This window comes from Oncorhynchus nerka, unplaced genomic scaffold (assembly GCF_034236695.1).
Source record: "Oncorhynchus nerka isolate Pitt River unplaced genomic scaffold, Oner_Uvic_2.0 unplaced_scaffold_4652, whole genome shotgun sequence".
Classification (NCBI taxonomy): Eukaryota; Metazoa; Chordata; class Actinopteri; order Salmoniformes; family Salmonidae; genus Oncorhynchus; species Oncorhynchus nerka.
In genome coordinates, this window is record NW_027036650.1 from 1,254 (window position 1) to 15,173 (window position 13,920).

Genomic DNA, 13,920 nt, shown 5'->3' on the forward strand with positions numbered 1-13,920 from the left:
GTGTGTGTGTCCACTGTGTGTGTGTCCAGTGTGTGTGTGTGTGTGTGTCCAGTGTGTGTGTGTGTGTCAGTGTGGTGTGTGGTCCAGTGTGTGTGTGTGTTCCAGTGTGTGTGTGTGTGTTGTCCAGAGTGTGTGTGTGTGCTCCAGAGTGTGTGTGTGCGTGTGTATTTGTCCAGTGTGTGTGTCGGTCCAGTGTGTGTGTGTGTCCAGGTGTGTGTGTGTGTGTCCAGTGTGGTGTGTGTGTGTGTCCAGAGTGTTGTTACGTCCAGGTGTGTGTGTGTGTATTATTGTCCCTGTGTGCTTGTGTCCAGTGTGTGTGTGTGTGTGTCAGTATGTGTGTGTCCAGTGTGTGTGTATTATTGTCCGTGTGTGTGTGTGTCAGTATGTGTGTGCAATCAGTGTGTGTGTAGTGTGTGTGTGTGTGTCAGGTGTGTTATTATTGTCCAGTGTGTATGTATGTGTGTGTCAGGTGTGTGATCAGTGTGTGTGTGTGTGTGTCAGTGTGTGTGTGTGTGTGTGTCCAATTAAACATTGTGTGTGTCCAGTGTGTGTGTGTGTATGTGTGTGTGCCCTTCAAGTATTGTTATTATTATTATTATTCAGTGTGTATTATTGTCCGTGTGTGTGTGTGTGTGTAGTGTGTGTGTGTGTGTCCAATTATTGTGTGTCCAGTATTGTGTGTCCAGGTATTATTGTCCTGTGTGTGTGTCCTGTGTGACAGTATTGTGTGTATGTGTGTGTGTCCAGTGTGTGTGTCCTGTGTGTGTGTGTGTCCAGAGTGTGTGTGTGTCCAGAGTGTGTGTGTGTGTCCAGAGTGTGTGTGTGTCTTGTGTGTGTCCTGTGTGTGTGTGTCCTGTGTGTGTGTGTGTCCAGTGTGTGTGTGTGTCCAGTGTGTGTGTGTGTCCAGTGTGTGTGTGTGTGTCCAGTGTGTGTGTGTGTGTCCAGAGTGTGTGTGTGTCCAGTGTGTGTGTGTGTCCAGTGTGTGTGTGTGTCCAGTGTGTGTGTGTGTCCTGTGTGTGTGTGTCCTGTGTGTGTGTGTCCTGTGTGTGTGTGTGTCAGGTTATTATTGACACTGTTGTTATTTCAGGGACACTGAGTCACCATCACCCCAAACCCTAAACCCTGGATAGAAGGGCTCAGTGAATGTGGAGGTGAATGTGATCAGGTGGGTCAGTGTGTCAGAGGAGGCTCTATAGAAGGACAGAGTGCCGGCTGGCCAGTCCAGATACACTCCTACTCTGTGGGAGCTGGAGGAGGGGACGTCTATGGTAGTGAGATTATTATTGTGACTGGCATAGTAACTGTTGTCATAGCAGAACAGACTCCAGGACTTGTCATTGTATCCAAGACAACAGTCATTATCCCCTCCTCTCCTGTTGATTCCTTTATATGTCACTCCTATACCAACCCCTCCCCCACTCCTCTCTACCTCCCAGTAACAGCGCCCAGTCAGACCCTCTCTACACAGCACCTGTCCACAGCCATCAAATCTCTCTGGGTGATCAGGATACGGCTGTTCCTCTCTCCTCCATGTCACCTTTCTGTTCTCCTCAGACAGAGAGAGGTGTCTGTTTACTGTGTTTGGGTCCAGTGTGAGATCACAGACATCTGATGAATGAAACCAGACACAATATTAGAAATCATCATCATTCACATGAATGTTAACTCTTTTCACTAATTCATTTAATGTGATTTCTGGGTATCAAAAGGAGAAGTTTACTTGAGACTTGTTGAATGATCATATGTTATACTGTCGGTAATATAAAACATACTTATTCCCATTAATCACACACACACACACACACACACACACATTGTCAAATCAACTCTTTTGTAAACGTTGGTGTCCCTGATTTCTGCTTCCGTAGAACTACAGCTGATATTTAATATGACCAAGGGCAATGATGGTGGATCTTTGATTCCTGACCTAACCTGACCAAGACTTATTCCGGAGTCATATTCTTCACAGCAGTCAACACTCACATTTTCTAATCCCAGGATTCATTCTGTTCTCTCCACCATGTTCCACACTGTAGCGGTAAGCAGAAGAACAGACAGTCATTGAGGGATACACCTGAACTCACACACACACACACAGTCAGCATATAACTTTGTCCAAGTGGTGGTAAGAATGTTTGTCTTAACCAGCCTGATAAGTCAAACATGTCTGATATGAACATTGACATAAACCCTCTACATACTTGAGTTTCTCCAGTCTGCAGTGTGGATCCTCCAGTCCAGCAGAGAGCAGCTTCACTCCTGAATCCTTCAGGTCATTGTTACTCAGATCCAGCTCTCTCAGGTGTTTCACCTTTTTTAAATCTGCGTTAGAGGGCACAGCGACCTATGGTACTGCTAGAGGCTTCACTGCAGACCCGGGTTGGGTCGGGCTGCTCCACAACTAGATCATTGTTGGAAGTCCCATGAGGTAGGCTTACAATTGGTCCAAGAATAGATCAGGAGGTTGTCACTTAAGTTTTTTTTGTTTAGTATTATTAAAGCCAGTTTGAACAGGAAAGCCCAACAAACATATTAAAATCACACTGATATTCTTTGGTGGGGAAAATAGTGGCAGTATATTTTTTTAACATATTCAGATATATCAGTGTCCTGAAACCTTCCATATCTATTTGGAAATGAATGTATCATTATTAGAAATGACAAATTATCAAAGCATTGCAAGATAGAAAATGTATAGTACAAATATTATAGTAGACTGACCAGACCAGTTTAAAAGTAGTATCAGTCAGAAGACAGACAGTGAGGAATCAGATTTAGCAATTTACCAATAACAGAGGCTACAACAAACATGCTAACCTCTCACCATTACCAATAACAGATTACAACAAAACATACTAACCTCTCACCATTACCAATAACAGAGGCTACCACAAAACATGCTAACCTCTCACCATTACCAATAACAGAGACTACAACGACACATGCTGACCTCTCACCATTACCAATAACAGAGGCTACAACAAAACATGCTAACCTCTCACCATTACCAATAACAGAGGAGATTAGAATTTATATTAGCATTTATACTGATATTTGTGCCTCTAGAACATTGTTATTCATCATTATTATTCACTATTCATATCTAAACGGTAAAATATGAGTATGAATTCCCTCAAATAAAAGGTGACATTCTGTACTGTCTCCTAATATGAAACATTCTAGCTCAAATCCAAAATGCTGGAGCAGAGCACCAAAATGTAAAACTGTAAGCTTCACTGTCCAAACACATATGGTGTGGACTATGGTGTCTGGTAAACATGTGGATCTGGTGAACAGTTATCACTTGTTGACCAACTCACAGGAATACTGACCAGAGTCTCCAGCTTCAGTGGGATTCCCAGTCCAGCAGAGAGCAGCTTCACTCTGAATCCTTCAGGTCATTGTTACTCAGGTCCAGCCTCTCAGGTGTGAGGGGCTGACCTCAGAGCTGAGACCAGAGAAGCAAGCCTTCTCTGTGACTAGACAGCCTGACAGCCCACAAAGAGTCAAATCATACTAAAATCACACTGATATTCTTTGCGGTGAAAATATATATTTGTTCAACATTTTCAGATATATCAATCCTGAAACCTGCAATATCTATTCATAAATGAATGTTTCATTATTAGAAAACAAATGATCAAAGTATTGCCTGCAGATAGAAACATGTTTAGTACAAATATTATAGTGGACTGACCAGACCAGTTTAACATTTACAACATTTAAGCATTTTAGCAGACGCTCCTATCCAGAGCGACTACAAATTGGTGCATTCACCTTATGACATCCAGTTGGAAATGTTTCACTTACAATAGTGCATCTAAATCTTTAAGGGGGGTGAGAAGGATTACTTTATCCTATCCTAGGCATCCTTAAAGGGGGTGGGGTTCAGGTGTCTCCGGAAGGTGGTGATTGACTCGCTGTCCTGGCGTCGGAGGAGTTTGTTCCACCATTGGGGGCCAGAGCAGCGAACAGTTTTGACTGGGCTGAGCGGGAACTGTACCAGTGGCAGAGAGTTGTTAGGCAGAGGTGGATGAGCACTTGGTGCCCTTTGTTTCTTGGGTGTAGGGCCTGATCAGAGCCTGGAGGTACTGAGGTGCCGTTCCCTCCACAACTCCGTGGGCAAGCACCATGGTCTTATGAGATGCTGAGCTTCAACTGGAAGCCAGTGGAGAGAGCGGAGGAGCCGGGGTGACGGAGAGAACTTGGGAAGGTTGAACACCAGGCGGACTGCGGCGTTCTGGATGAGTTGTAGGGGTTTAATGGCACAGGCAGGGAGCCCAGCCAATAGCGAGTGCCGTAATCCAGACGGAGATGACAAGTGCCTGGATTTAGGACCTGCGCCCGCTTCCTGTGTGAAAGGTCGTACTGCCGGATGTTGTAGAGCATGAACCTACAGGAACGGGCCACCGCCTTGATGTTATTTGAGAAACGACAGGGTGGTTGAGTCCAGGATCACGCCAAGGTTCTTAGCGCTCTGGGAGGAAGACACAATGGAGTTGTCAACCGTGATGGCGAGATCATGGAACGGGCAGTCCTTCCCGGGAGGAAGAGCAGCTCCGTCTTGCCGAGGGTTCAGCTTGAGGTGGTGATCCGTCATCCACACTGATATGTCTGCCAGACATGCAGAATCACGATTCGCCACCTGGTCATCAGAAGGGGGAAAGGAGAAGATTAATTGTGTGTCGTCTGCATAGCAATGATAGGAGAGACCATGTGAGGTTATGACAGAGCCAAGTGACTTGGTGTATAGCGAGAATAGGAGAGGGCCTAGAACAGAGCCCTGGGGGACACCAGTGGTGAGAGCATATCTATTCATAAATGAATGGTTTGGAAATCAAATGTTTCATATGAGGTGACATTAATGCATTCATAGTTTGTTTTGGATGTATTTTATGTTTTGTCAATTATTAACTGAATAGTGGATGATGACTGGAGAAATGTTCTGTCTAAGTGAGTAGACAATATGTCTCTAAATACCACTAGATTCATCCTGAGGATGCCATGATTAAAACAGATCTTGAATGAATCATAATAATAATGAGTTAGAATGTTACAGAGGCTACAACAAAACATGCTAACCTCTCACCATTACCAATAACAAAGGCTACAACAAAACATGCTAACCTCTCACCATTACCAATAACAGAGACTACAACAAAACATACTAACCTCTCACCATTACCAATAACAGAGACTACAACAAAACATGCTAACCTCTCACCATTACCAATAACAGAGACTACAACAAAACATGCTAACCTCTCACCATTACCAATAACAGAGGCTACAACAAAACATGCTAACCTCTCACCATTACCACTAACAGACTACAACAAAACATGCTAACCTCTCACCATTACCAATAACAGAGGATACAACAAAACATGCTAACCTCTCACCATTACCAATAACAGAGGATACAACAAACCATGCTAACCTCTCACCATTACCAATAACAGAGGCTACAACAAAACATGCTAACCTCTCACCATTACCAGTAACAGAGGGTACAACAAAACATGCTAACCTCTCACCATTACCAATAACAGAGACTACAACAAAACATGCTAACCTCTCACCATTACCAATAACAGAGGCTACAACAAAACATGCTAACCTCTCACCATTACCAATAACAGATGTTACTCAGATCCAGCTCTCTCAGGTGTGAGGGGTTTGACTTCAGAGCTGAGACCAGAGAAGCACAGCCTTCCTCTGTGACTCCACAGCCTGACAGCCTGACAAAGAGATCATCATGACTTCACAAACACACTGTTAATTTAACACCAGTAGTGTAGAAGGACAATGGTAGATGCATTTTGTTTATTCTCTCAAACAACATATAGATTCATCTTCCGTCTCCTAGAATTGTATGGTCATATTGTTATACTAATGTGAACATAAAAGCATTGATTCAATATGTTTTTCAATGTAATATTATATACATATTATAATACATATTTTTCTCTAAACTGAATATCTCTTCCTGATGATTAGTTCTTATATGTCATTTCCATTTACTCACAGAGCAGCTCTGGAGGCTTTGACCACTGGCAGCCTCAGAAGACCTTCCTCTGATCTGGAGTATTTCTTCAGTCAAACACATCCAGCTCCTTTTCTGAAGTCAGCAACACAAAGACCAGAGCTGACCACTGTGCAAGTGACAGTTTGGGTTTTGAGAGACTTCCTGATCTCAGGTAGCTTTGGATCTCCTCCACTAGAGAATGGTCATTCAGTTCATTCAGACAGTGGAACAGATTGATGCTCCTCTCTGGAGAGGATTCTCCCTGATCTTCTCTTTGATGTACTTGACTGTTTCTCCATGGGTCTTTGAGCTGCTTCTTGTCGTTGTCAGTAGACCTCGTAAGTGCTTCTGATTGGACTCCAGTGAGAGGCCCAGAAGGAAGCGGAGGAAAAGGTCCAGGTTTCCCGTCTCACTTTGTAAGGCTTTATCCACAGCACTCTTGTAGACAGTAACTTTATGCTTGTCTCTGAACAGCACAGAAAGTTATAATAATGTATTCTCTAAACTGACTTTATAAATGTGTAAATGTATTCATAATGCATTACAGACTGGTGTGACTGATTATATTATTATTGGTATTCATCCGTAGACATTTAATTGAACGAATGCTGTACGGGTTGACTGAGTTGCAAACCAAATGGACAGGTCTAGCTCATTGATTAGCTACGTATTACCTATTTTACCCTTAACCCTAATTATAGGGTAAGGTAGCCTAGAACACTTTTAGAAACTATTTTAGTAATAATATTATGTTATGTAATTACCATTATAGTACTAAATAGCACTGATTATTTTGTTAATCAAAACCTGTCTCAGCATTTTGCTGTTTTTGTTTTGTTCTTTCATTATATTTATTATTTCAAGGCAGAACACTTAATAAACAAGACTAGTTTATTTTTCAAATGTGGTTTGAACTGGGTGACCTAGTAACCTCTATGTGAAAGTCTAGTAGTTGGCGTGTGATAGATGGGGCAGGTTAGAGATCTAAGGAATTAACCAGAAAAATACACTTTATTTCTCAGCTGCCTCACCAATGTCTGTAGGTGAATTAATAACTTTTAATTGCTAAATATTTCCAGTTGATGGCAGCATGATGGCCAAGAAGCATCAGTTATCAATATGATTGACATAAAGACCACAAAGCATCAGTTATAGGCTACAAGCAGCAATATGATGGACCATGAAGCATCAGTTATAGTCTATATGAAGCATCAGTTGACATAAAGAATATGATCAGTTATAGGCTACCAGCAATATGATGGACCATGAAGCATCAGTTATAGGCTATGGACAAAGCATCAGTTATAGTCAATATGATGGACCATGAAGCATCAGTTATAGGCTACAAGCAGCAATATGATGGACCATGATGGACTATGAAGCATCAGTTATAGGCTACAAGCAGCAACATGATGGACCATGAAGCATCAGTTATAGGCTACAAGCAGCAATATGATGGACCACGAAGCATCAGTTATAGGCTACAAGCAGCAATATGATGGACCATCAGTTATAGGCTACAAGCAGCAATATGATGGACACTTTAAGCATCAGTTATAGGCTACAAGCAGCAATATGATGGACCACGAAGCATCAGTTATAGGCTACAAGCAGCAATATGATGGACCATGAAGCATCAGTTATAGGCTACAAGCAGCAATATAATGGACATAAAATAGCAGCAACCACAGACTATACTACAGACTACTACTAAGAAAACAGGAAATAATAAACATGAATCATCAGTATATTACTTCACAGTAATCTGTTAAATGCTTTTTCAGTCCTTCCTCTTGTGTTAGCAGTGTGGAAAGGGACAGAAAGAAGCACACAGGAGTTTTCCTGTGAGGGGGAGTGGTGGTGTATCCAGGGAGAAAACTAAACTAATCTTCTGAAATGTCATTTGTGGTCTTATGCTTCCATCTATTGGAATTATGGAGCAACTGCAGTAGTACAGAATAATGTGTAATTCTTTACTAAAGTAGTAATTACTCAGAATTGCACATTTTAAAATGTTCTTGTTCATTTTACCACTTACAACCATAAAATAACCATTTATAGCATAACAAGCAATGAAACTGACATCAACCAAAAACACCATATATGTAGTTAATTATATACAAATAAATATATTTATTTAGATGGGTGACATTATCTGCCAAAGTAGCAGCCCTGTAGACAAAGAAGACCTCTCCAGTAGGAACCAAAACATTCAAAGGACATTTTCTCAAAAGTGAGGTTACAAGTCAATCAACGTTCAAAGCAGAATTACTTTCCAAATTGTTCCTCGACTGTAGTGTCTGATCTACCATACTCTAGCCCTCAGTCTACTTTTATCTTATGTGAAATACACATTTTCAAATTTTGCGACATGAGACCAAATCGAGCCGGTCGGTCACATTTGACTGTATAAAATCTAGCAGTACCTAGCAATCTCATTCATAACTTCTATAAACAATAAAAGCTCATTTACGAACATTTCTGAAAAGTGACATATAGAGTTTTGGAATCTGAGCTCAGAGTAGATGAGAGATGTAATGTTTGTCTCTGTTGTGTTGAAGACCAATCAAGCAGGAGAGACCAGCCTACCCTGTTCCCAGCTGTGTGTCCATGAAGAGTGACAAGTCTATGGGTCTACCTATATGGTTTAGAGAGGGAGACTTTTCTACTGAACAAAGGTAAGAAGAACTCATGGGTCCTGGTCAGTGAGTTAAACAACACTGTCTCTAGTCATTTCTCCTCCCATTTTCCCATTTATTGTTGTTGTTTTCATAATCCATAGGCTAATCCTAATACCAATAATAATATAATCAATCACACCGGTCTTTTTGAAAATATTTAAACTTCATAACAGTCCTACAATACTGTACACATTTATACAGTCAGTTTAGAGAATAAATTCATGTAATTTCAAACTTTACAACAGTCCTACACATCCTAATATACTGTAGGCATTAAAACAGACGTAATATTAATATCCTCTGTGTTATTTCTAGATTCAGATGATCCTGCTGTGATTTGCCAACGTGAACTCAAATCTAATCTAAAGAAGAAGTTTCAATGTGTATTTGAGGGGATCGCTAAACAAGGAAACCCAACACTTCTCAATAAGATCTACACAGAGCCACATCACAGAGGGTGAACAGAGAGGCCACAGAACATGAGCTGAGACAGATGGAGACAACAACCAGGAAACAAGACCAGAGACTCCAATCAAATGTAATGACATCTTCAAACCCTTAACTGGACAAGACAAACCATCATCAGAACTGTGCTGACAAAGGAGTCGCTGGCATTGGAAAATAGTCTCTGTGCAGAAGTTCATTCTGGTTGGGCTGAAGGGAAAAGCAAATCCAGGATGTCCAATTTGTATTTTGTGCCCTTTCCGGAGCTGAATTTAATGAAAGAGGACAACACACTTTCATTGAACTTCTTAATCACTTCTCAATGGAAACCAAAAATCCAGAATCTCAACTACAACAAGTACAAAGTTCTGTTCCATCTTTGATGGTCTGGATGAGTGCCGACTGCCCCTAGACTTCCAGAAGAACAAGATCTGTTGGGGCGTCACAGAGTCAACCTCAGTGGATGTTCTGCTGATAAATCTCATCAAGAATTCTGCTTCCCTCTGCTCTCCTCTGGATAACTACCGACCTGCAGCAGCCAATAAGATCCCTTCTAGGTGTGTTGACCAGGTGACAGAGGTACGAGGGTTCAATGGACCCACAGAAGGAGGAGTACTTCAGGAAGATATCCAGTGACAGACCTGGCTAGCAGAATCATCTCACACATAAAGACATCAAGGAGCCTCCACATCATGTGCCACATTCCAGTCTCTGTTGGATTTCTGCAAACAGTCCTGAACACATGCTGAAACATAAGAGAGAAGATGCCCAAGACTCTGACTGAGATATACACACACCTTTGTGGTGTTTCATATCCACAGAAGAATGAAAAAAGTAATCTTGGGAAAGAAGAGACAGGTCCACACTGGACAACAAAGAGAGCATTCTGTCACTGGGAAAACTGGCTTTCCAACAGCTTGTGAAAGGCAATCTGATTTTCATGAAGAAGATCTGAAAGAGGCTGGCATTGATGTCATTGAAGCCTCAGTGTACTCAGGTTGTGCACAGCTCTTTAAAGAGGAATGGGCTGTACCAGGACAAGGTGTTCTGCTTCGTTCATCTGAGCATTCAGGAGTTTCTGGCTGCTGTATATGTGTTCCTCTCATTCATCAACAACAATGAGAATCTAATGGATGAACTGCAACAAACGCATAAGCCTGAAGTTACTTTCACAAGAGTGCTGTGGATAAAGCCTTACAAAAGTGAGACGGAAACCTGGACCTTTTCCTCCGCTTCCTTCTGGGCCTCTCAATGAGTCCAATCAGAAGTACTATACGAGGTCTGCTGACAAAGACAAGAGAAGCAGCCTACAGAGCCATAAAGAAACAGTCAAGTACATCAAGGAGAAGATCAGGAGGATCTCTCTCCAGAGAGGAGCATCAATCTGTTCCACTGTCTGAATGAACTGAATGACCATTCTCTAGTGGAGGAGATCCAAAGCCCCTGAGATCAGGAAGTCTCAAACCCAACCTGACACCTGCACAGTGGTCAGCTCTGGTCTTTGTGTTGCTGACTTCAGAAAAGGAGCTGGATGTGTTTGACTGAAGAAATACTCCAGAACAGAGGAAGGTCTTCTGAGGCTGCTGCCAGTGGTCAAAGCCTCCAGAGCTGTTCTGTGAGTAAATAAATGACATTTAAGAACTAATCATCAGGAAGAAATATTCAGTTTAGAGAAAATATGTATTATAACATTTAATATATTATTTTGAAAAACATATTGAATAAATTCATTGATTTTCACATTAGTATAACAATATGACCATACAATTCTAGGAAACGGAAGATGAATCTATATGTTCTTTGGGAGAATAAACCAAATGCATCTGCCATTGTCCTTTACACTACTGGTGTTAAATGAACAGTGTGTTTGTGAAGTCATGATGATCTCTTTGTCAGGCTGTCAGGGCTGTGGAGTCACAGAGGAAGGCTGTGCTTCTCTGGTCTCAGCTCCTGAGTCAAACCTCACACCTGAGAGAGCTGGATCTGAGTAACAATGACCTGAAGGATTCAGGAGTGAAGCTGCTCTCTGATGGACTGGGGAATCCCCACTGTAAACTGGAGAATCTGAGGTCAGTATTATCAGATTGGTCAACAAGCACTTTATGATCCACATGTGTTTCCCAGAAAAGTAGTAATTATCCGTGTTGGACAGTGACTTATAGCATTAAAGTTCCATGAGCCTTGGTATTTGAGATATAATGTTTCAGTGATTAGGTGACAGTACAGAATGTCACCTTTTATTTGAGGTTAATGGTGAGGTTATGTTTTGGTTGTGCCTCTTTATTGCAATGGTGAGGCTAGAAACTGTTTTGTTGTAGAATAATGTCCTGTCATTTTGGGAGTTGAACACTTTTGTTGTATTGTCATTGGAAGAATGGGTAAGAGGTTTGAACACTTTTTGTTGTGGACTCTGTTATTGGTAATGGTGAGAGGTTAATCATGTTTTGTTTGTAGTCCTGTTATTGGAAATGGTAGAGGCACAAAGACTGACCTCTGTTATTGGTAATGGTTATTCGAGGTTAGCATGTTTTGTTGTAGTCCTGTTATTGGTAATGGTGAGAGGTTAGCATGTTTTGTTGTAGTCCTCTGTTATTGGTCATGGTGAGAGGAAAGCATGTTTTGTTGTAGACTCTGTTATTGGTAATGGTGAGAGGTTAAAATGTTTGTTGTGGTCCTGTTATTGGTAGTGGTGAGGTTGTATTGTTTTTTGTTGTAGCCTCATTGGTAATGGTGAGAGGTTGCACGTTTTGTTGTAGACTCTGTTATTGGTAATGGTGAGAGGTTTAGCATGTTTTGTTGTAGACTCTGTTATTGGTAATGGTGAGAGGTTAGCATGTTTTGTTGTAGTCTCTGTTACTGGCAATGGTAGGAGGTTAGCATGTTTTGTTGAAGACCTGTTATTGGTAATGGTGAGAGGTTAGTATGTTTTGTTGAAGCCTCTGTTGTGGTAATGCTGAGAGGTTAGTATGTTTTGTTGTAGCTCCCATATTGGTAATGGTGAGAGGTTAGTATGTTTTGTTGTAGCCTCTGTTATTGGTAATGGTGAGAGGTTAGCATGTTTTGTTGTAGCCTCAAGTTATTGGTAATGGTGAGGGTTAGTATGTTTTGTTGTAGACTCTGTTATTGGTAATGGTGAGAGGTTAGCATGTTTTGTTGTAGTCTCTGTTATTGGTAATGGTGAGAGGTTAGCATGTTTTGTTGTAGCCTCTGTTTATTGGTAATGGTGTGAGGTTATGTTTTGTTGTAGTCTGTTATTGGTAATGGTGAGAGGTTAGCATGTTTTGTTGTAGCCTCTGTTATTGGTCATGGTGAGAGGAAAGCATGTTTTGTTGTAGACTCTGTTATTGGTAATGGTGAGAGGTTAGCATGTTTTGTTGTAGTCTCTGTTACTGGCAATGGTAGGAGGTTAGCATGTTTTGTTGAAGACTCTGTTATTGGTAATGGTGAGAGGTTTTAGTATGTTTTGTTTGAAGCCTCTGTTATTGGTAATGAGATGTTTTGTTGTAGCCTCTGGTTATTGGTAATGGTGAGAGGTTATGTTTTGTTGTAGCCTCTGGTTATTGGTCATGGTGAGAGGAAAGCATGTTTTGTTGTAGACTCTGTTATTGGTAATGGTGAGAGGTTAGTATGTTTTGTTTGTGGTCCTCTGTTATTGGTAGTGGTGAGAGGTTAGCATGTTTTGTTGTATCCTCTGTTATTGGTAATGGTGAGAGTTAGCACGTTTTGTTGTAGACTCTGTTATTGGTAATGGTGAGAGGTTAGCATGTTTTGTTGTAGACTCTTGCTATTGGTAATGGTGAGAGGTTAGCATGTTTTGTTGTAGTCTCTGTTACTGGCAATGGTAGGAGGTTAGCATGTTTTGTTGAAGACTCTGTTATTGGTAATGGTGAGAGGTTAGTATGTTTTTGTTGAAGCCTCTGTTATTGGTAATGGTGAGAGGGAGTTAGTATGTTTTGTTGGCAGCCTCTGTTATTGGTAATGGTGAGGAGGTTAGTATGTTTTGTGAAGTCTGTTATTGGTAATGTTGAGAGGTTAGGCATGTTTTGTTGTAGCCTCTGTTATTGGTAATGGTGAGAGTTTAGCATGTTTTGTTGTAGACTCTGTTATTGGTAATGGTGAGGGATTATGTTTTGTTGTAGTCTCTGTTATTGGTAATGGTGAGAGGTTAGCATGTTTTGTTTAGCCTCTGTTATTGGTAATGGTGAGAGGTTAGCATGTTTTGTTGTAGCATCTGTTATTGGTAATGGTGAGAGGTTAGCATGTTTTGTTGTAGCCTCTGTTATTGGTCATGGTGAGAGGAAAGCATGTTTTGTTGTAGACTCTCTGTTATTGGTAATGGTGAGAGGTTAGTACATTTTTGTTGTAGTCTCTTTACTGGCAATGGTAGGAGGTTAGCATGTTTTGTTGAAGACTCTGTTATTGGTAATGGTGAGAGGTTAGTGTGTTTTGTTGAAGCCTCTGTTATTGGCAATGTGAGAGGTTAGTATGTTTTTGTTGTAGCCTCTGTTATTGGTAATGGTGAGAGGTTAGCATGTTTTGTTGTAGTCCTCAAGTATTGGTAATGGTGAGAGGTTAGTATGCTCTTGTTGTAGTCTCTGTTATTGGTAATGGTGAGAGGTTACTGTTTTGTTGTAGTCTCTGTTATTGGTAATGGTGAGGTTATGTTTTGTTGTAGCATCTGTTATTGGTAATGGTGAGGTTGTATGTTTTGTTGTAGCTCTGTTATTGGTCATGGTGAGAGGAAAGCATGTTTTGTTGTAGACTCTG

At 41.1% G+C, this 13,920-nt stretch overlaps 1 protein-coding gene across 1 annotated transcript; it reads right to left on the bottom strand.

Moving 5' to 3' along the window:
- Positions 1-961: 961 nt before the first annotated feature.
- LOC135566503 (stonustoxin subunit beta-like) lies at positions 962-2,960 on the bottom strand. The gene is made up of 4 exons (XM_065014199.1): positions 2,951-2,960; positions 2,202-2,322; positions 1,984-2,030; positions 962-1,608 (listed from the first exon to the last, which is right to left on the bottom strand). Exons 1-4 carry the CDS (start codon positions 2,958-2,960, stop codon positions 1,079-1,081), a joined length of 708 nt encoding a protein of 235 aa, XP_064870271.1. The 3' UTR covers positions 962-1,078.
- Positions 2,961-13,920: the final 10,960 nt, after the last annotated feature.